At 39.5% G+C, this 22,442-nt stretch overlaps 1 protein-coding gene across 1 annotated transcript in view; it reads right to left on the reverse strand.

The window, feature by feature from the left end:
• The window catches only part of STX8 (syntaxin 8), a 252,916-nt gene that overhangs the window by 217,637 nt on the left and 12,837 nt on the right, over window positions 1-22,442 (reverse strand). The window contains 2 exon segments of the mRNA XM_042782461.1: window positions 9,155-9,265; window positions 18,610-18,704. Coding sequence (XP_042638395.1) covers window positions 9,155-9,265; window positions 18,610-18,704 — 206 coding nt within the window.

The following is a 22,442-nucleotide window of genomic DNA, read 5'->3' on the forward strand; positions in this document are numbered from 1 at the left end:
AATTCCCATTCTTCTCAATGTTATCCATAATTTGTCATGATCCACATAATCAAATGCCTTTGCATAGTCAATAAAACACAAGTAAACATCTTTCTGGTATTCTTTGCCTTGAGCCAAGATCCAATATTGACTGTTATGATCAGGGACACAATAGAAGGTCCCAGATAGAATGGAAGAAAAATGTAGAACAAATTCAGATTCCTTAAAAAGGCTAGACTTATTGGACCAAAAGAGATTAGAAGAACCCTCAACTATTACCCTAAGATATGTTTTGAACATGGAATTGAAGCTATATCTGTGGGTTACCATTCAGCCAAATAACAGACCAGCTTACAAAATAAATACTATCATCCATGAGTAATGGACTTTCTCAAGCAGTGAACTATATGACACCAAATGGACAACACTTAACCAAAAATAAAGGTGGGAAGACAAGGAGGGGAAAGGAAGCTAGATCAAAAGAAACAGAACAGAAAGGAAATACTGACAAAATTGACACTCTCTAAAAATTGTAACCAATGGCACGGAACAATCTGTAAAAAAACTGTTAAAGGGGAACCTAATTTGCTGTGTAAACTTTCACCTGAAATGCAATAAGATATTATTAAATAAAAATATATATGCATGTTTTAAATCCCAACCTCTCAATCTGTGATTATAATCTCCTTTAGGAATAGGTTGCCTTTTGTTATGTTAATGAGACACAATTAGTATAGAGTGCATCTTTAGTCAATTCCTTTTGAGATATGAAAGATACTGAAGGAGCAGGCTGAGAAGCAGAGAAGGGGAGAGAGAGAGATGGCAAGCCTCACAAAGACTTCCCAAGAACAGAAGATGCTCAGAAGAGATGAGGACCTTCCTTCAGAGCTGGCAGAGAAAGCAAGCCTTCCCCTAACGCCAGCACCTTGAATCTGGACTTCCAGCCTCCTAAACTGTGAGAAAATAAAGTTCTATCTGTTAAAGTCATCCACTTGTTTTGCTACTGATATAAGGGAGCTCTGGTGGCATAGAGCCTAAGGCATCTGACTGCTAACCAGAAGGCTGGCAGTTCAAACCCACCAGCCACTCCTTGGAAGGAAGGTTGGGCAATCTACTTCCACACAGATACTGCCTTGGAAACCCAAGGAGGGGTCACTACCCTGAATGTGGACTTCTCCAGCCTCCTAAACAGCGAGAAAATGAAGTTCTGTCTGTTAAAGCCATCCAATGCGGTATGTGTGGTACGTCTGTTATAGCAGCACTAAACAACTAAAACATGAACCCTAAAGGAGCTCTGGTAGCATAGTGGCTAAGGCACTTGACTGCTAACCAGAAGGCTGGTGGTTCAAACCCACCAGCCAATCCTCAGAAGGAAGGTTGGGCAATCTACTTCCATAGTGATACTGCCTCGGAAACCCAAGGAGGGGTCGCTATGAGTCAGGGCTGACTCAACGGCACATAACAACAACAACAATGTAAACTATGAATTTTAATGAATAATAATGTATCAATATCGGTTCATCAATGGTAGCAAAGGTACCACATTGATGCAAGATGTTAACAACAGGAGAGACTATAAGGGGTAAGGGGATACATGAGAACTCTACTATCTGCTCAATTTTCTGTAAACCTAAAACCACTCTAAAAAATAAAGTCTATTAATTAAGGGGAAAATATACTAGAGAATTTCTTTGTAACCTTGGATACACTATAATTATATATAATACCTACATAAAACTCAACTAAGCTGTAACTATGTAAGACTGTCCATATATATATATATAAACCAAAACCAAATTCACTGTCATCAAGTCAATTCAGAGTCATAGCGACCCTCAGTGGGATTCCAAGCTGTAAATCTTTATGTATGCAGACCACCTCATCTTTCTTCTGCGGAGCAACTGGTGGGTTCGAACCACCAACTTTTTGGTTAGTGGCCAAATGCCTTAACCACTACACCACCACCAGAGTAACATCAAAAAAAAAAAAAAAAAACCTTACTGCCATCAAGTCAAATCCAACTCATAGTGACCCCTCCTTGGGTTTCTAGGGTGGAATCTCTACAGAAACAGATTGCCCCGTCTTCTTTCTGAGGAGTGGCTGGTGGGTTTGAACTACCAACCTTCTGGTTAGCAGTCTGATACCTTAGGCACTGTGCTACCAGACCTCCTGTTTCTGTCACTGGACTATAAACAGCTCAAACGCAAAAACTAGCTGGTTTTTGTTGTTTGGGTTTTTTGCCACTGCATTCCCAGTACCAAGGCTTAGCCTTATTTAATGAAAGAAGGTTCCTCTTTATCACAGTGTTTTTGCTTCCTTTCCTATTTTTCATTAAACTAGTAGAGAATTTTCTTTTCCTTGACTATACTTACTACATCCTTGGTCAATTACCCTCAGACTCACTTAAACAAAGAAAAGCAATGTTTTACTGATTTCAGCACATCTTTTACTTGTTAGAAAAGCCAGGAAGTTAGTGTATTCCTGGGGCATAAACAAAAGGGAGAAATAATTAAGGCTTCTCCACTGTTTCACACGAGCAGCTTAAGAGTCATAAGTATACTCCTTAGCACCTTCCTACTTCTAGAGAACTAGCTGGGTCTTAGATTAATGCTGCTAAGCAACTTAAAGCTTAAATTAATGATTCTTTATAAATCTAAGTACTATCAATCAGGTACAAATCTCTTATAAAATGTTGTTAGGTGCCGTCAAGTTGTCTCCCACTCATAGCAACCCTATGTACAACAGAACGAAATACTGCCCAGTCCCATGCCAGCCTCATGATCTTAAAACAAAACATTCAATGATTTAAAATGGCGGAGAGTAATTTTAATGTAAATTTTTCTTTTATCCATCTTGGTTTCCAATACAGTGATATGAAATACAAATTGGAATTATAATGCATTTTCCAGTAGCTCAAAGAAAAAGTAAGTATCTGAAATTAAATTTAAAGTTCACACTCTAAGAAAATGTGAACATTTCATTATCATCTGCTGCTCCCTATTTTGCTTTTAGTAATTGGTGCTGGTTTTAATATAGCCTTCCTGACACATAACTACCTTCTCAGACTCTGCATAACTTCCTATTTCCTATAATCCCCAACATAGTTGGTGGTGTGAAGATTAAAGCTAAGCCAATTAGCCACCCACTACAGCCAAGTTAATCGCATAACCTTTGAGATGGTCACAGAGCAGTGGAGTATGCAACTTTTTCTTCTCTTTACAGACAAAGACTTAATTAATTGTGAGACTGAGCAATGCTCTCAGATATAAAGGGGCAATGGAGTTTTAAATCAGAAGCTATGTCACTGCTTTCTAAGTTGGGGGCTTATCTTCTTCTGAGAGACACTGTCACACAGAGACTTCTTTAACAAGTTTCCAAATACCCTAAATTAGTCAACCATTGCTTATTTAGTCCTCGGTCTCACCTCAAGGCTTATTGCTTTAGAACAATGATCAGTAATCTTTAAGGGAAACCAAGATTCTGTCACATGATAGATCCTCACTGAATGATGTGATTGCCACATCAATGTCTGCCTAAAGGAAATGCTAATCCAAACTGAAGTCTAACAATACTCTTCTGTCCTTAATAAGGCCACAGATGAGGATGAAGAGAAAAGAGGAGAGGGGGTGCAGAAGGACGCCTGGGAATGAGGGATGGGGAAGAAAGACAGAGGAGACACAAGGATTTAGGCAAGAGCGGCAGAGGTGAAAGGAAAAGAGGATTACGCAATGGAGACAGGAAAAAGAAAGAGGTAAGGGATTCTAGGAAGAGAGAGAAGCTCGATAGATTCTGATGAGTCTGGAAGAGTTAACTGACCTTGTGTTGATGCTTTCCATTATCAACTCAAAACCAAACTCACTGCCATAGAGTCAGATCCGACTCATAGCAACCCCTCCTTGGGCTTCCAAGGCAGTATCACTACCGAAGTAGATTGCCCAACCTTCCTTCCAAGGAGTGCCTGGTGGGTTTGAACCGCCGGCTTTCTGGTTAGTAGTCAAGTGCCTTAGGCACTATGCCACCAGAGGGGTTTGGAAATACTGACTAGCAGATAAGCTGCAGTTCTCCAACAGTAAATGTGTTGTTCTGATAGTCTATCTTTATTGACAAAATGTGCTGTAGGGAGTATGTCTATAACATTCTGAAGTTCTGATGAAGTTTAATAGTTGATGTGCTTCTGTAGGTGCCTGGCTCCCAAAGTGACAAAGCAGCCCACATTGACTTCCATGAGATCAAGAACTACAGAAGCAAACAAAAATGTTGGAGGAGCCTGAAATAGAAATTAACATTTGGGAAGACTGAAGAAATCTTGGTGAGTCATTGAAGACAGCAGAGAATCCAACTGGCAGAGAAGGAAATGAGGTTTCTCCAAAGATACAGCTAAAAAGTCCCTGGCAGTTGGTGTTAGAAATGACAAGGCAAACCTGTCAATCAAGAGGCAAAAGGATAAAACTGAACTGTGACCTGAACTTGGTCATGTCTCCAACTGAACTGAGATCCTCAGAAGACTAGATCCAAGCAAAAGAACAATTATGGTATGAAAGGCTGAGGATGGAAAGGAGGATTAGAGGTTTTTTTTGTTTTTTAAAAAAAGCATGGGGATTAGAGGTAAACAAAAAAAAAAGGCAAAAATAATACTCTGATATAGTCAGATGAGTGAAGTCAAAGACCGGTGACTCTGACCTCAAATCCCAAACAATCTACTTCTATCAATCTACTTTGACTTTAACACTCATCCATTATCTTTACACGTATTTGCTTGCCTCTAGGAAGTCCTCCGGGAGCTCTGGTAGCATAGTGGCTAAGGCACTTGACTGCTAACCAGAAGGCTGGTGGTTCAAACCCACCAGCCACTCCTCGGAAGGAAGGTTGGGCAATCCTACTTCCGTAGTGATACTGCCTCGGAAACCCAAGGAGGGGTCGCTATGAGTCAGGGCCGACTCGACAGCACATAACAACAACAACAACAGGAAGTCCTCCCGACTAGCTGTATCAACACCATCTAGGTGTCCATAATGCTTGAGCAAGTTTCCCAAGCTTTCTCTACATAGTATTTGAGAATGATCTTACTTGGTACACATTTCCTTATTGACCAGATATGTCTAGAACGTCAATAGGACTTCCACTTTCTGGATAGATGTATGTGGACACATTCCTGTTAGGGTGTTATGGTAGTTCATTTTGTGTGTCAACTTGGCTGAGCCTGGTTGTATGGCTGGCCAGCTGGATGTAGTATTCCCTATGATGAGACTGGTAATCAACTCCATGGTGGAATCTACTGTGAGCAGCTGAGTAGCTGCCTTACGGATGTGGTCTGCTTCCTGTATATAAGCAGCAGCTTAGGGAATGGTCTCCAGCTTATGGCACACTTGAACCCTGAATGTAGCCATGTCCTTGTTCAGTAGTCTCCCGTGCTCTGCCGATCTTGGGACTTTTAATGGACTTGAATTAATGGCCTGCCATGTGGTTGGGAACATCGGGACTGTGCCTTTTTACTTGTCAATCTTGGGCTTGTCAGCTCAGCAGCCAGCAGCTGAGTGAAGAAAAGCCTCCAGCTTCAGTGGGCCGGGAGCAGGAGGCAGAGCTGAAGCCCAAGGTTGATGGGCTTTCACCCAGCCCCTAGAGCCTGGCACTTTGAACTTGGACTTAAAGCCTCCAAACTGTAAGAGAATAAACTGTTTGTTAAAGTCATCCCATTTGTGGTATACTGCTGTCAGAGCGGCACTAGGGAACCAGAATAGGTATGCACAACGGGTCTAAAGTAATCCCAGCCCAACAGAGATTCACCAAAATGACCAAGGAATGCACCTTCAAAGCCACCCACTACTCTCTTTCCTTTTAACCTGCAATGACTTACTTTTTTCTTGGTGATAATATCCTATTGCCACATTAGCTTTTGACTTTTAACCCAGACTCCATGTCATCTGGAAAGGTCTATCACTGTCTGCTTTGTCCATTTTTACCTTCCTCAAATCACTCCTCAGGATTCATTTCTTCTCTATTTGTTGTTATTGTCAGGTCTCATCAAGTCAGTTCTGAATCACAGTGACCCTTTGTATAACAAAACAGAACACTGCCAGGTCCTGTGCCATCCTTGTAATTGTTGCTATGTTTGAGCCCTTTGGAACACCTCTATAGTACTCAAACAGAATGTTTCTGGAAGCTTATTCTAAATTATTCTAGACTTCTGTCCCTGAAAACACATACACACACAGATACTATATATATATACACATACATACATACATAGGGGTTCTGGTGGTGTAGTGCCTAAGGCATCTGACTGCTAACCAGAAGGCTGGAGGTTCAAACCCACCAGGAAGGTTGGGCAACCTACTTCCACAGTAATACGCCTCAGAAACCCATATATAGAGATAGATAGAGATATATATATAATTTTTTTTTATGCACGTACATATGGATATATTTGTTGTTGTTGTTGTTATTTGCCATCGAGTCGGCTCCGACTCATATATATGTTGCCTTCATTTTCATCTTGAGAGCATGTCAATATGTCTGGTCAGTTAAGTTGATTATTTCAAACTCTTAGGGCTCTAGCTATCTTTGCTTCACAGTTTCCCTTCAGTCTGGTCTCCCTGTCCTCATGCCCCCACAACCATTCACCAAAAAGCAATACCTTTGGGTCCACCATTTGGGCCGTCCCAGTGGTAGGGCGAAAGATGTTCTCAGCAGGCCTCCGTATAAAACACCTCTGCCACTTACCTGCCAAATTTCTTAAAGTTATCCCATCAATTAATTTACATTGGTTTATGTCCTAGGGGTCAAGCAGGTTTCAGAAGATAAGTCACTGCCAGCCACGGCGCCAATGTTAGAATTAATATGAAACTGTTTTTTAATAAGATATCAAGCAGCAAGCCAAGCACTGACAAATCAGATTTGGAAGATGAGAATGGGCGGGCAGAAGGACCAGGTGCAAAACATGGAGCAATATTGGTGATAGGACCAGGTTTCTCTGGAGCACTCAGAGGGCAGTTGAGGAGGGACAGATGGTCTCTGGAAAGCAAGGAGGCAGCACGAGCTTACAGCTAGTCTGGTGATCACACAGCACCTCGATAATAACGTCTTATACAGCCTATTTTTGTAAAAGGGTCCCTGGTGATGCAAAAGGTGAACACACTTAGCTGCTAAGCCAAAAGCTGGAGGTTCAAGTCCAACAAGAGGTACCTCAGAAGAAAGGCCTGCTGATCGACTTCTGAAAAACGAGTCACTGGAAACTGTCGAGAGCACCGTTCTACTCTGACTCTCCTGCAGTCACCATGAGTTGGAGTTGTCTCAGTGGCAACTGTTTTTTATATTTGCAAAATGTTGTAACATTTAAAACGTCCTTCCCCTACCTATCATCTCACCTGATGTTAACAAAGTGAGAAACAGGCAGAATGTACATTCTCACTTTTTAAGGTCAATGACTTTGAAGCCCAGATGATGGAGTGATAGTAAGCAACAGAGCTGAGACCTTTTAACCCCTAGTGCAGCTCTTTCTACAGGACAATGATTAAGAGTTCAGACCTGGAGGCACAGACATCTAGTTGAAATTCAAGCTCTAACACTTATTAGTTCTGCAATCTTCTGCAAGTTACTTGACCCTTATGAGCCTCAGTTTCTCTCCTGTAAAACGGAAATATTCATAGCAACTACCTCAAACAGCTACTGTAAAAGATTTCCTGAACATGGGGACCAGGTTTGCTGGTCTAATAGAGCCTAGTGGAACCACTGAGACTATGGCCCCGAGCTGCCCTTCAGGTCTGGAATTGAACCCACACCTGTGGTTTCCAGCCAAACAAAGTACAGGCATGTGAATTAAACATTTACCTCAAGTAGACATACGCCCTGGAGAGAACAATCATGGGAGAAGGAAGGGCTGCTTATGCACAGGGAGACAGCTCAGGGGGCAGGAGAGCATGGAGGGATGGACACTGGGAAGAGGTAACTATGGGGAGGAAGTGGGAGGGGAGCTGTTGCATTGTGGGAAACTGTGGTCAATGACATGAGACAAAGTATATGTGAACTGCTGTATGGAAAGTGAATTTGCTCTGTAAATCTTCACCCAAATAAAAATTAAAAAATAATAATAATAAATAAATAAAAAGATTTCCTAAACAAATGCACAGAAACAGCTAAGCCCAGGCCTGCCACACAGAGAACAAACCGTAAACATAAGCTACTCCTCCCTCACTGACTCTCACAGAAACAACTTAAAGTTTCAACTAGCTTCCCAAATTTCATAATGTCCTTCTGAAAATATTGGATCACCCATTCCTGAGAAGACTGGGACCAAGAAGAAAAGAAAGTTTCATCCTTTTAGGCTTGCCCTAGGGCAGTGTTCACAATCCTAGTTGCTTATTAGAATCATCTAGTCTGACTTAATTGGCCTAGCGTGGTCCAGTAATGTGTAGGCAGGGTCAAAAACCATTCCCCTTGGGAAGCCATTTTATTAACCAGGAATGAGGCAGAAACAAACTGCCTCTCCACAAATGAAAACATTATCCCTAGTGGGGAAGAAGGCGAGAGGCCAGCTTCTATCCTAAGCTCATTTCCTTCTGTTATGGCTCCCACAATGAAGGGAGTTTCTGGAAGCAAGGGGGAGGCCAAGTCTAAAGATGTAACCTTTACAGTTCATTAACCGCAGCCTTGGAAAGCAGGACCACTTACTTCTCTGGGTCTTCCAACTGAGCTGAGTTCAGAGCAGCTATCAACTGCATAGTGTGTGAATCACTCGCTGGCAAAGAAAGGTGAGAATAACGCAGTGCCTCACTCCTTGACCTCCGTGAACCCTGGACTACAGTCTTATTTCACATTTTTCAACATGCCAATAAAAAATCTTGGTTTTCTGCTCAAATAACTCAAGTAAGTAACTTCAAAAGTTTATAGGTCAGCTAAAAGAGCAGAAAGCTCAACCAAATAAGGCAAAAGAAATTTTGAATTTAGTCTAAGTATGATCCACCCAACATGAGATACAGCTGAAAATACCTGGTTTAAAGAAAAAAAAAATCTAGAAAATTAATGACAACTAAGTGGAATAAAAATTAGAGTCAAACACTATAAATGAATAGAATATATTTTTACTAGTTAAAGAAATTAAGCCATTCAGGAAATAGCCATAATCTCTACAAATAAATTTTCACCCACCACGTAATCCCTGGAAGTAAAAACGTCATACCTGATTAGGTCTGGTTCTGCACCCTCATTCTTAAAGGATGCCAGAAGTAGTCTCTCTCGAGTTACAAGATCATCCAATAGGTTCTGTCTCCGATCCCCTTCAAGCTGGGTTCTGCAGATATCTTGTTAAGGTCCAAGGGTGGATGAATTACCTCATTTTATCTATTACATGATTAAGTGAACTCTCCAAGTCAGTGGTGACTTTTATAGACTTTAATCAGCAATATCCAGAAGCTATTTGAACCATTCCTCTTCTTTTCCCACTCTGACCTTCACCTTCACTGACCCTTCAAGCACAAGACCTTGACAGTACCAAAGCACAGAAAATATAAATACTGGTATAGACCCATGGCACAACTTCCTTCACTGAGAAATATACTGTTGTTGTTGTTGTTATGTGCCGTCGAGTCGGCCCCGACTCATAGCGACCCCTCCTTGGGTTTCCGAGGCAGTATCACTACGGAAGTAGGATTGCCCAACCTTCCTTCCGAGGAGTGGCTGGTGGGTTTGAACCGCCAGCCTTCTGGTTAGCAGTCAAGTGCTTTAGCCACTATGCTACCAGAGCTCCTGAGAAATATACTAGATAAATACTTTCTTCCTCTCAGGCATTAATGTTCAGAAAAATTCTCTTTGAGCACTGTTACTTATACCTCAATATCTAAGACACCATTGAGCCAGACAGATGCCTTGTTGACAGGAATAATCATTTAAATTTTGGTCACTGAGAGGAAGAGTGTGTGTGAGTGTGTGTGGGTGTGTGTGGTGTATGTGTGCACATTTTAAAAATCAAAATAAAGGAAGTATTGGGGGAGAAAACTTGGGCCATGAAGAGAGCAAGTGGTGAAAGCGAATGACTACTTTTGAACAGTCTTATCTGACCCAGACATAAAAAGTAAAAGCAAAAATATGTCACTTCAGCAACTGGAGTTTTATCTGGCTTTTACTCTTTTCTTAAATGTCCTTTTTTTTATTAAAGCTAAAACACTGATGATTTAATATAGTCCTAGCCACAATTTCCTAGTTCTAGTAACAGCAAGCCATTAATGAAACAGATACTTCAGCTTTATAAATTATTTTCTTTTGGAAAAAGATTAGAAAACATTACTTTTAGGCCCAAAAAGTTTCTGAGACATTGGCAGACTCGAATAATAGTATCACCATTCCCTGGGTGGGAAAACCCTGGCCCAGTAAATCTACAATTTCCATTGCTAATTTTGATTTTAAAAACAAGCAAAAAAAAAAAAAGGCTCACTAGCTAGCAAAGTAGTAGATAAACTAGGTAAAAAATTTTCCCCAGTAACAGATAATAATTAGAAAAATCATAAATCCCCCAAATTAGTGTAGCTGAGCAGTGCTATTGGCTTCAGATTAAAAAATATTAAAAAATGAAAAAGGATTCTCTCAACCTTCCAGAATGCCACACTTTCCTGAGTCACGTTTACCACTATTATTTTTCAGTTATAAAGTACCCCATCTTGGAAACCTTGAAGTAGCAATTGTTCCTTAAGAAACAGTGAAGTTAAGTACATGCTCTATATTAATAAAAGGGCTAAATATTAACCTTTTGATGGCTGTAATATCAAAAATATATATCTATTATGTTTCAAATTTGTGGTCAATTATTGATAAAGCTTTCCTGCCATCTCAAAGAAGTTCCTCAAACACGAAAAATGACAGAGGCTGTGACATGAATTATACAGGACAAAATAGACACTAAATTGTAGAACTATTCATTACATCACAGTATTATGCTCAAGCTACCCTTGCTTAGCTTTGCAACTCTGGTTTTGTTGGGACTTCAGTATCTGACTAACCAAGCAAACGTATGCTAAACTACAATCCAATATTAAAATGGTTCAGGGATTTCAACACTAAAAAAAATGATATTGTGAAAGTATCATTAGAAGAAGACATAGGAGAACTTTTTAATAATCTTATAGGGAAAACCTTTGTAGGCAAGATTGAAAACCTAGACATCATGAAGGAAAAGATAAATTCAATTATATGAAATTTTCAAATATTTGCAAAATAAAATTACAAATGACAAATAGCAGCAAATTAAAAAAAGATAAAATATATAACAAGGTATGGGGGAGAAAAAGAAATACTATAAATCCCAAGCAAATGAAGATACTCACTTTCACACTAGTTTTAAAGAAATGCAAGCTGTAAGGAGATACCGTCTTCTGCCTATCAGTGAAGAAACTGTGACAAGGCAGTTCTGGAAAAAATGAGGAACCAAGTATCTTCACACTTTCCTGGCGGGAATGTGAACAAGTTCAAAAAACTGCCAGATGGTTTTCTAAACATTTATCAAAATTTAAAAAGCACTTTTTCTCAGCAGGACTTTTAATCTACACAATGGAATGTTTTACAACCTAAAAAAAAAACGTTCTTTATATACTGATAATAATGATAATGACTATTTTTAGCACTTACTATGTGCCAGGCACTATGATAAGTGCTTACATAAACGATTTGATATGGAGTAATCTCCAAAATACAATGTTAAATTAAAATGGAGCAGGAGGAGCAAGAGAGAAATAGGAGGAAAGCAAGGGCGAGAAGCAGCAGCAAGGAGTGAGGAAGGAGATCACCCTTCTGTTTTTAAAAAATCAGAAACATGTACGTGTGTATGTGCAAAGGAAATTTCTGGAAGGACACACAAACAAGTACCTCTAAGGGGGACTGCCAGATCTGTGCCGTGAGAAAGATCACTGAAGATTTTTTTAAACTGTTTGACTATAAATAATAAAAACATAAGTTTCAGAACATATGTATAGGATGAGCCCTTTATAGCCAAAAGAATTTTATGTTTACATGTGTGTATGTGTGTGTATTTCTTCACATCTAGGGAAGTCTGGGAAGATAGGTACAAAACGGTCAATACTGCTTAGCTCTGAAGAATGAGATGGAACACAATGGAGAGGAGGAAGAAAGAGAGAAGATTCACTGGTAAACAGCAAGCAGTGAGTAAGGTAGGAAGCAGTGTTTGTAATAAAAACAATAAAGAGAAATTTTAAAATTAAGCAGACGTTAGTTATAGATTTAAATTAATGTTAAGAATGGACTAGTTTAAAGAACACCAATTTCAAAACCAGTAAAATTTGATGACTATGTTTTGTAGATCAGTAACTGAGGAACACAGTCACAGAATTCTGAGGTTACAGGAGCCCTCAAACCGGTAACCAGTTGCCACGGAGTTGATCTGCCTCATGGTGCCCCCGTGTGTGTGGAACTGTGCTCCAGAGGGCTTTCAACGGTTGATTTTTTGGAAGTAGATCTCCAGGCCTCGCTTCTGAGGGACCTTTGAGTGGACAACCAACTCCACCTTCAGGTTAACAACCAACTGCATCCTCGGAAGAAGGTTGGGCAATCCTACTTCCGTAGTGATACTACCTCGGAAACCCAAGGGGGGGTCGCTATGAGTCGGGTTTGACTCGATAGCACATAACAACAACAACAGCAGCATGAACTATCTGTACCACCCAGGAACTCAGAAGAGCCTCTGATCAATTCTCTTGTCTTCCTGACCAGGAAATTAAGGACCCAAGTGGCTAAGTCACTTGGCTGGTTAATGCCAATGCTGAGCTGGAGCCTAGTTCTTCCTGCTCTGGGTCAGGGCCCTTCCCACCACAGCGTGCTGGGCTGGCCCACGAGCTTCCCAGGGCTTCTCCATCCTGGCGGCTCCCAGCACTGCTCACTTTGCCTATTCTTCTTGTTGTTGTTGTCATGGGCCGTGGAGTCAGACCCGACACACAGGGATCCCTCCTTGGATTTCTGAGGCAGTGTCACTACAGTCCTGTTAATACTGGCAATACCAATTGAGAATATTCCCAGAGACTCTGTAAATCTGGGAAAACTGAAAAACTAACCAATCAGGAACACAACAGTTTTATATATATACATATATATATATACATGTGCATGTATATATATATATATATGTATGTATGTATGTATGTATGCATACATATATATATGCTTTTTCTTTTAATCTATTGAGAGAACAGAATATAAGGAGATAAGGGGAGGTTGGAAGGAGAATAAATACATTAGTGGCTAATAGTACACTCACTGTATATAGGCAACAAACTATGTTGCATGTGTGTGTATTGGTGGTAGTTGGACAGAGTTCCAAAAGTGGAGATGGAATATGGCTGAGGCTAAGGAAGGCCAAGTAGAAAATAGGCATGGCACTCTGTTAGTTCTAGTGCTGGGGACCTCCTCTTCCACGACCTTAGTGAATGACCAAGGGAGAAGGTCAGAGAACAAACAAATAAGGAAAAGGAGGGTCTATCTGTCACAGAACTTCATCATCAACTAGATTGATTTTATATATAATTATAGACCATTGGAAATAGAAGGTTGTAAATGAAAACTAGAGTCCCTGAGAATGCAAATGGTTATGTGCTGAGCTACTAACCCAAAGGTTGGCAGTTTGAACCCACCCAGAGGTGCCTCAGAAGAAAGGCCTGGTGATTTGCTTCTAGAAGGTCACAGCCAAAAAAGCCCTATGGAGCACAGTTCTGATCTGAAACACATGGGGTTGCCATGCGTCCAAGTCAACTCAATGGCAACTAGTTTGGTTTTAGTTTTTAAATGAAACCTTATCCTGATAAACACATATTACTAATGTGTTTAATGTATTGGGAGCTCTCGCGGCATAGTGCCTAAAGTACTTGACTGCTAACCAGAAGGCTGGGAGTTCAAACCCACCAGCCACTCCTCAGAAGGAAGGTTGGGCAATCTACTTCCGTAGTGATACAGCCTCGGAAACTCAAGGAGGGGTCGCTATGAGTCAGGTCCGACTTGACAGCATATAACAACAACAACATGGGAGGTTTGTGTAGACTTAGGAGTCCCTGGGTGGTACAATGGTTACCATGCTTGGGTGCTAACTGAAGGACCGGTGGTTTGAGGCCACCCTTTGAGGAACCTTGAAAGAAAGACTGGGTGATCTGCTTCCCAAAAAATATCATTGAAAACCCTATGGAAATTGGCAAATGTTGTGTTATATATATCTCTACAATAAAAAAATAAATTCAATAAAAAAAAAAGAGAAAGAAACTCTATGAAATACAGTTCTACTCTGACAGACATGGGGTCACCATGAGTCAAAATCAACTGGACAGGCAACTGGTTTTATACACTTATCAAACATATTATTTCATCATGGGTACATACTCAAAACAACATCTAACCAAACTACCACCTACTTTTACTATCACAGTGAAAAAGCAAGGAGATTTTTAGTACCAAAAAGCAGAAAGAAATGTGTAACAGAATACTGATCAGAAAATTTATATCACCATAAACATTATCTTGTCCTTATTTTTCCCATGCCACTAGGTATTTAGGAGCCCTGGTGGTACAATGGTTAAGCACTTGGCTGCTAAACAAAAGGATAGCAGTTTGAAGCCACCAGCCGCTCAGCAAGAGAAAGAAAGATGAGGCAGTCTGCTTCCATAAACATTTATAGCTTTGGAAACGCTAAGGGGCAGTTCTACTCTGTCCTATAGGGTCACTATGAGTTGGAACTGACTCAGTGGCAGTGGGTTTTCCTTTTGATTTTACAGGCCACCAGTGAAAACCGTGTCAGGGCACATGTACTGTTTGAGAACCACTTGACCTCCAGGGGAGCCAGTGGGTACCTCTAAAGCCTACTTAAGTAGCCTCGTTTCACACCTAGATTATTCTATCTGTCTAGCTAACTAGCTAATGAGCTAGTTATCTTTTTGCCCCAAAATACAAAGTAGAGAAATGTTAATTATAGATTTTTAAAACTTAATTCTACAGTTTCAAATATATATATATGTACCTTTTAATACAGAGCCCCCTTTGTAAAGAGATTTTTCATTCCCATTAAAGCAGTAGGAGCTCTGGTAGCACAGACTGCTATGCTATGACTGCTAGAATAGACTGCTATGCAGCTAAGCAGTAGGAGCGCTGGTTAGCTCTTGACTGCTAACCAGAAGGCTGGCAGTTCAAACTCACCAGCCACTCCTCAGAAGGAAGATTGGGCAATCTACTTCTGTAGTGATACTGCCTCGGAAACCCAAGGAGGGGTCGCTATGAGTTGCTCAACGGCACTTAACAACAACAACAAAACATTAAAGCAGTAAACAGTACTGTTTCTCAAAACCCAACAAAAACACAAGCTTCATTTAAAGCCAATTCTAAGAATAATTTTAGCCCTACCTGACATTTCACACGCATCCCCCCATAGTGCACACCTTTCCTCCTTCATCTGTCAAGGCAATTAAAATTCTCAAAGTAACAATGCTAATACAAGTTACTGTTTTTCAGCAATTTCAAACTCTGGCTCCAACACTTTGGTTTAGGAATTGCAAGCTAACTTGTTCAAAAGTATAGAACTTTCATTTTAATTTCACATTTATTCTTGCCAGTGGAATAATACTTTTTTTCAGCAAAGGGCAAAAACATTTATGCCTAGGCTCCATAAATTTAATTATCTAGAAGGCAATTTCGTGGGACATATCTTTCTGGCAATTCTTAGTGTTCTTTCAAAAACTTCATGGATGCAGAAAGGCAGAAGTTTATTAAGTAAAGTGTTATAAATGCTCCAATCGCCTGGCATAATAAGAGAATGTGACATTCAAATCATCACAAGTTAAAAGTTACCAATATTAATTATTCCTCAAAAAAAGGATTTAAAAAGCACTATACAGATTATTTACAGAAAAATTTTTTTAAAAAATTAAAGCATCCAGGAGAGGAGGGAACACTACAAAAATAAAAATAAATAAATAAAGTAAAAGAAAGAAAGAATTAGAGCATCCAGAAATTACACCTAATCGGGAGCTCTGGTAGCATAGTGGCTAAGGCACTTGACTGCTAACCAGAAGCTGGTGGTTCAAACCCACCAGCCACTCCTCGGAAGGCAGATGGGGCAATCTAAACCCAAGGAGGGCTCACTATGAGTCGGGTCCAACTAGACGGCACATAACAACAACAAACCTTGTTTTAAACAGCAAACACTGTTTAACCTTTCTGATGATTAAGAAGGCTCTTGAGGATTTGCATTATAAACAGGATTTGTCTTGATGCTACAGCAACCTGTCAATTAATTATAGGGAATTCTAGTTGAGGACATGCCAGGCGACAGCTGACTGTATTATTTCTACAGAAGTAGTATTCAGCCCTTTAAAAAAAAAAAATATATATGGCTCTGGGGTCAGATAGACCAGTGTTTGAATCCTGGCTCTTCCCCTCCCAGCTGTGAGGTCATGGGTAAATTACTACTTTAGCTCTCAAACTTTCCTCTTCTCAGTATAAAAAACTGCCCTGCTGGACTGCTGGATTCGCCTTCCAGGTCCATCAGCGACTGAGGTGCACTGATGGACTCAGGCCCAATGCTTTTTTGGTAAAGAAAGGAAAGAATCACAAAGACAGAAATAATATAATAAGGTTATTAGGAGGACTGACAAGTGGCTATCTCATGCATCTTAAATTAGGAATGATAACTCCCATAGAATTATTTTAAATATTTGGGAAGAGGAATGAGTTGAGGGGAAGAGAAGGCAAGATGAGGAAATAAAAGGAGAATTTAATGAGGCCTTCAGAATATAGATGCTGCCTCCTCCTTTCTGCTCTATTAGGAGAAACATGGTCTCCCTGAACATTCAGAAGGTTTATCAGCACCCCCAAGTGGTGGCTCATCCTAGTTCCATCCCCTAGAACTGACTGCAGTTATAGTAGAAATAGAACCAATTATTTAGCCACGATGAAAATATAAATAAGATTTTAAATAAAACTGTCACATTCCTGTTAAGTTTTTTATTTCTCCTAGGAAATTCTGAATTATCCACATCAAAGTCTCTAAATACATTCTTAATGTATTTAAGAACTTCTTTTCAGTGCTTTCAATGTTTAATATATAATTCAGCAAATTTAGGCAGTGATTCTGAGATTCCTACAAAATCAAAGTCTATGAGATTTCAAAAGATATCTAGACTGTAAGCACTTAGGAGAATAAAGCAAGTTATTACTGTGGTATGCTTAAGACTGTCTATACTACAATTAGTAGAGATTATTAATAGAAAAAAAGTAAAACCTAATTTGTATGTATTTCTTGTCCAACAGATTTATCACATAAATTTATAAGATGAATAATAACCAGTTACCTTAATGGAAGCTAGCAAATACGTAGTTATTAATACTATACTGTGAAACAATATTTAGGTACATGTGCTTGAGGTAATGCTACAATGAATTTGCACACCTTGACCCTATGGGCAGACTTCCCGTACTTAACCCTGAGCATGGAGAAGGCACTCCCGGCCCATCCAAAATGATTTAACTTGTTAATTTTGGTAAAATGAAAATTCTGTATAATAGGCTAACTACACTGTAACAACTGATACTGAGATGGAAGAGGAAGTTACAAACTAAATATATCGTAATATTCCAATTGTGTTAAAAAAAAAAAAAAAGACCCCAACTGTTTATTGAAATTAAGCTTTTGAAACCTTGGTAAGTTAATAACTGAGTATCTGGAAAATCACCCAAATAATCTAAACCAACTTCCTTGGTGATGCACAGGGCTTACACTTGGGGAAAAAAATATTTTTTTTTAGGAAGTGTTTTACCTAAAAACATATTCTTACATTTTCCCTTATTTAAAACCAGGCTGTAACCATTTCCTAAGATACCAAACTTTTGGGTCTTTAGCACAGACTGCTGACAAATTAAGGCAATGATGAGAGAAGTTCAGTTTAAAGTCCATTTTCAAACCAATATAAACTCAGGTTGTTTAAAGGATTATTTTAGGTAACAAATCACATGTATTTTTTTTTCCTAAATGGACCAAATTATGTATTTCTAAAAAAATAAAACAACTGTTAATACTTGACAGTGTTGGTGGGAGATTAAGATGACAGCACAACTTACTTCAAGCAAGTGCCCGCCTCCCAAACCAGGACCAGTGTCTGTGTTTCTAGAATAATATGGTAAACATCCCAATAATCCACATAAACAGAAACAACAAAACAAGACGTACAGTTTCTATAGCATTGGCCTCACCAAGAAGAGAATGTACCATTAAAAACCCTGCGAACTTCAGAAGCAGAGCTCTGGGTTACAACGGCAGTTTTCCTGTTGGAGAGTAGCTAGCCATTTTCAAGACAGTCTAGACAGGTAGCCACGTAGGGCTCTGCATAAGTACAGTACTAACAGAAAGCACTAGTTCCCTGCCGTGTAGAGGTCACACCCAAGTAAATTAATTCCTTCAGTAAGTCTTGCTTTGTCAGCATACTCACTGTAAAACATATAACGGACACTAAAAATAGAAGTCAAGATTATAGGCAGTATTTTGGAAACCAGGTCTTCCTCAAGCTGTGGAAAAAACCTGGGTGGCCCAGATTCCTCCCCTTCTTAAAATAAGACTGCTTTTCCTCCCACTCTACAAAGAGGTGGGAATGTTTACATGGATACATCTGATGTGTTGACACAGCTCTTAGCAATAAGTCCTTCAAAAGGGCGATCTTTTCCTTCAGATTCTGCAACAAAGCTCTGATTGTCACCGTAAGCTGAAAAGAAAAGAACACATCCTAAGTATTCTGGTCCAAGGTATAGCGTCTACCAGATAATATCACGTACACTGTGTTTTACATCCTATGATTCTACAAGGAAGAGTTGGAAGAGATGTTTAGTCTCCAACTGACAGAAAATCAGGGTCGTAAAGAATCCTAATGGCCACTGATCCGGCCACCCACCGAATACTTGGACCTGTTCTACACCCTGACCCAGTGGTAAACCAGCCCACCCATGAACTCCTACACTGACTAGGAACTCACTACTTCCAAGGCAGGCCTCTGGCAGTTCTCCCTCACAGTAAGTTGAATTCTGTCCATCTGATCTATTCCTCTCTCTCAGGGCCATGCAGGAAAAATGTCATCCTCTTTCCATATGACAGGTGCTCAACTATTGATATGTCAGTGACTGGGTACCCAAGTCTTCTCTCACCTACACGTCCCTCGGCCATGCTTCAGATGATGGGGCTTCAAGTCTCATGGCTCTCCTGGCCACTGTTCTTGAAACACACTGGTATACTTATGTCCCACTGAAAAGTTTCAGAGCAATCTGGTTTTTTTTAAAAAGAGGAATGTGAATCCCTGTGAATGACTGCTTTTTCCAGGAGCAAGTGGTTTTCTCCAATCATTCTACTTCTACAAAGGCAGAGGAAATTTTTATTTGTGACTCTAAGGGCTACACTAAAGGGTGGGGGAGGGATGGAGAGAGCCTCTCAGAAATAAGAACAAAACTGCCCACTTAAAGTATAATCGACCAAAGATGAAGTCAGAGAGACATGGCATTACTTTAAAAAGACAGAACATCAGATTTCATTTGCTATTTAATTAAAAGCAGCAATTCTCCAACCGCAATAGAAGCAGCACGTGCTCCCTCCTCAGATCAGCAGGGGGGGTTACATGAAGGAAAAAACAGTAGAACACCAGGGGCTGGCCACGGGCTGCACACACCAGGCAACCATCCGAGGGGTCAGCAGACGAGAAAAATCTAACCTTAACTATTCCAATACCTCTGGGAATCAGAGAATGGCCTAACTCTGCAGGAAGAGTAAAATAAGCAAACACAATACACACATTATAAGTTTATTAAAGAGTCTATAGAATGAAAGATCAGTATTCAAGGGATGAACGAGAGTAAAACCAAACCAACTCCCTGCCATCAAGTCAATTTCAACTCATAGCAACTCCCATTGGGTTTCCAAGGCTGTAACTGTTTATGGAAACAGACTGCCTCATCTTTCTTCCACGGAGCAGCTGGTAGGTTTGAACCACCAACTTTTGGTTAGCAGCCAAATGCCTTAACCACTATACCACCAGAGCTCCTTGAAAGAGAGTCAAGCCATTAAAAATGATGACTCAGATCCAAATTCGTTAACACAGAAATACAACCACATAATTTATTTTTAAAAAACTCACGTTATAAAATGAACAGCAGAGTATAAGTACACCCACCTGGGAAAAACTATCAAGGAACTAAGTATACCAAATGCCAAGTATGGGTTTCTCTAAGTAGTTGAATTTCTTAGTATTTTATAAGAAAATTATTATTATCAGGAAAAATTTTGTTACCATAATTAAACAGAAGCTTTCCAAAGCATAGAAGGATGGGAAACCTAATTCATTTTATAAGCTGTCACAACCGTGATAACAAGCATTGGCAGAGAGAACAGAAAAAAGGAAACCACATGCCAACTGCACTTAAGGATTATAAGTAAATGTAAAAGTCTTCTTAAAGATTTTAGCAAAACAAAATCAGAATTATATTAGAAAGGATAATATATCATAACCAAGTAGAATTTCTTCTAGTAATTTGAGAATAGTTTGATTAGAAAATCTAAAAATAAAGCTGATAGTGTTAATAATCAAAAACAGAATAATTAAATATATGATTAATACAGTATGGGGGGAATTGCTTTAAAATCCAGTCCTAATTAAAAACAAAACAAAAATAGAGGAAGAAGAAGAATCAAACACTACTTCTTAACTCTAATATTATTTAACAGTGCTCGAGAGATTTTTAACCTATGCAATAAGACAAGTTAAGGAAATATATAAGGAGGAGACAAAATAACCATTAATTGCAAATTGGTAAAAGTCTACTTGGGAAGCTTATGAGAATCAACCAAAAGACTGTTAGAAAAAATAAAAGAGTTGAGTACTATGATCAATTAAAATGAAAGAGAAAAAAAAAACCCAGGACAGTCCGAAAAGATGAAATAATCACTATCTGCTGATTGATAATAGGCTATTTGGGAAGTGTAAAAGAATCAACTGAAAGATTATTAATAAGAGAATTCAGTGTGGTGATCAATTGTAAAGTGAAAAAAATCAAGGGTAATCCTAAATTTAAGTAATAACTAGTAACAATTTTTTTTTTTAAGCTTCATTAATAATACCAACAAAATCTAAAAAGCATCTAATAGATGCCTGGCACATAGTAACTGTACTTATATTGCTGAAGAAATAAGTGAAAGTAAACACTCAATATTGTAAAAATGTAAATTCTTCCCAATTTAATCTATAAATATACTATAAAGCTATTCAGTATTCTATTTGGAATTCTTTCACTTGGGACAGGTAGGGTGATAACTGAAGCACAGCACAACATTTTCTAGCAAAGCTTCATTAAATTACTCTACAAGGAAGAAAATGAAAGAGAATATGAAAAAGTCATGAAGATGAGTAATAAAGGGGGTATTAAACCAAAAAGGGGAGCTCTGGTGGCGTAGAGCCTAAGGCACTTGACTGCCAACCAGAGGCTGGGGGTTCAAACCCACCAGCCACTCCTCAGAAGGAAGGTTGGGCAATCTACTTCTGTAGTAATACCACCTCAGAAACCCAAGGAGGGGTAGCTATGAGTCGGGCTTGACTCGATGGCACATAACAGTAACAAACCGAAAAAACAAAACAAAGTTCACTGCTATCGAGACGGACCCAATTCATAGCGACCCCTCCTTGGGTTTCCGAGGCGGTATCACTATGGAAGTAGATTGCCTAACCTTCCTTCCAAGGAGTGGCTGGTGGCTTTGAACTCCCAGCCTTCTGGTTAGCAGTCAAGTGCCTTAGGCAGTACGCCACCAGAGCTCTATTAGACATTAAAGGGGATATTAGAAAATCAGATATGAAGTCAGTATTAAAAACAAAACAAAACTACAAGACTGTGATGCTTGCAGCTTCATTAGTGAAACAGAAGGTCCAGAAACAGGGCAGGAGTATAAAAATCTAGTGAATGAAATATAACACATTTCACACTAGGAGGAGGAAGGGAATGAATCATTAAACAGAATAAAATGACGTTAGCTGCCTACAACACACCAAAATTAACTTGAAATATTCTAAAGATTTACATGTTTTTTTTTTAAATACGCACACACACACACACACACAGAAAAAAGCTAAAAGAAAATTTAGATAATTAAGTAACCCACTTATATAATCTCTGAATATGAAGGCAGGCCTTTCTAAGGATGACCTCTAGTCCCATGAGAATATACCAGAAAAATATTGGTAAGTTCACATAAATTTTAAAAACATTTGTTGTTAAGTGCCGTCGAGTCGTTTCCGACTCATAGCGACCCCATGCACAGCAGAACGAAACACTGCCCGATCCCGCGCCAGCCCCCCACAATCCCTGCTATACTTGAGCCCATCATTGCAGCCACCGTATCAATCCATCTCCTTGAAGGCCTCCCCCTCTTTCGTCGACCCTCCACCCTACCAAGCATGACATCCTTCTCC

This window comes from Orycteropus afer, unplaced genomic scaffold, assembly GCF_000298275.1.
Source record: "Orycteropus afer afer isolate SDZICR_OR568_19922 unplaced genomic scaffold, OryAfe1.0 scaffold00330, whole genome shotgun sequence".
NCBI lineage: Eukaryota > Metazoa > Chordata > Mammalia > Tubulidentata > Orycteropodidae > Orycteropus > Orycteropus afer.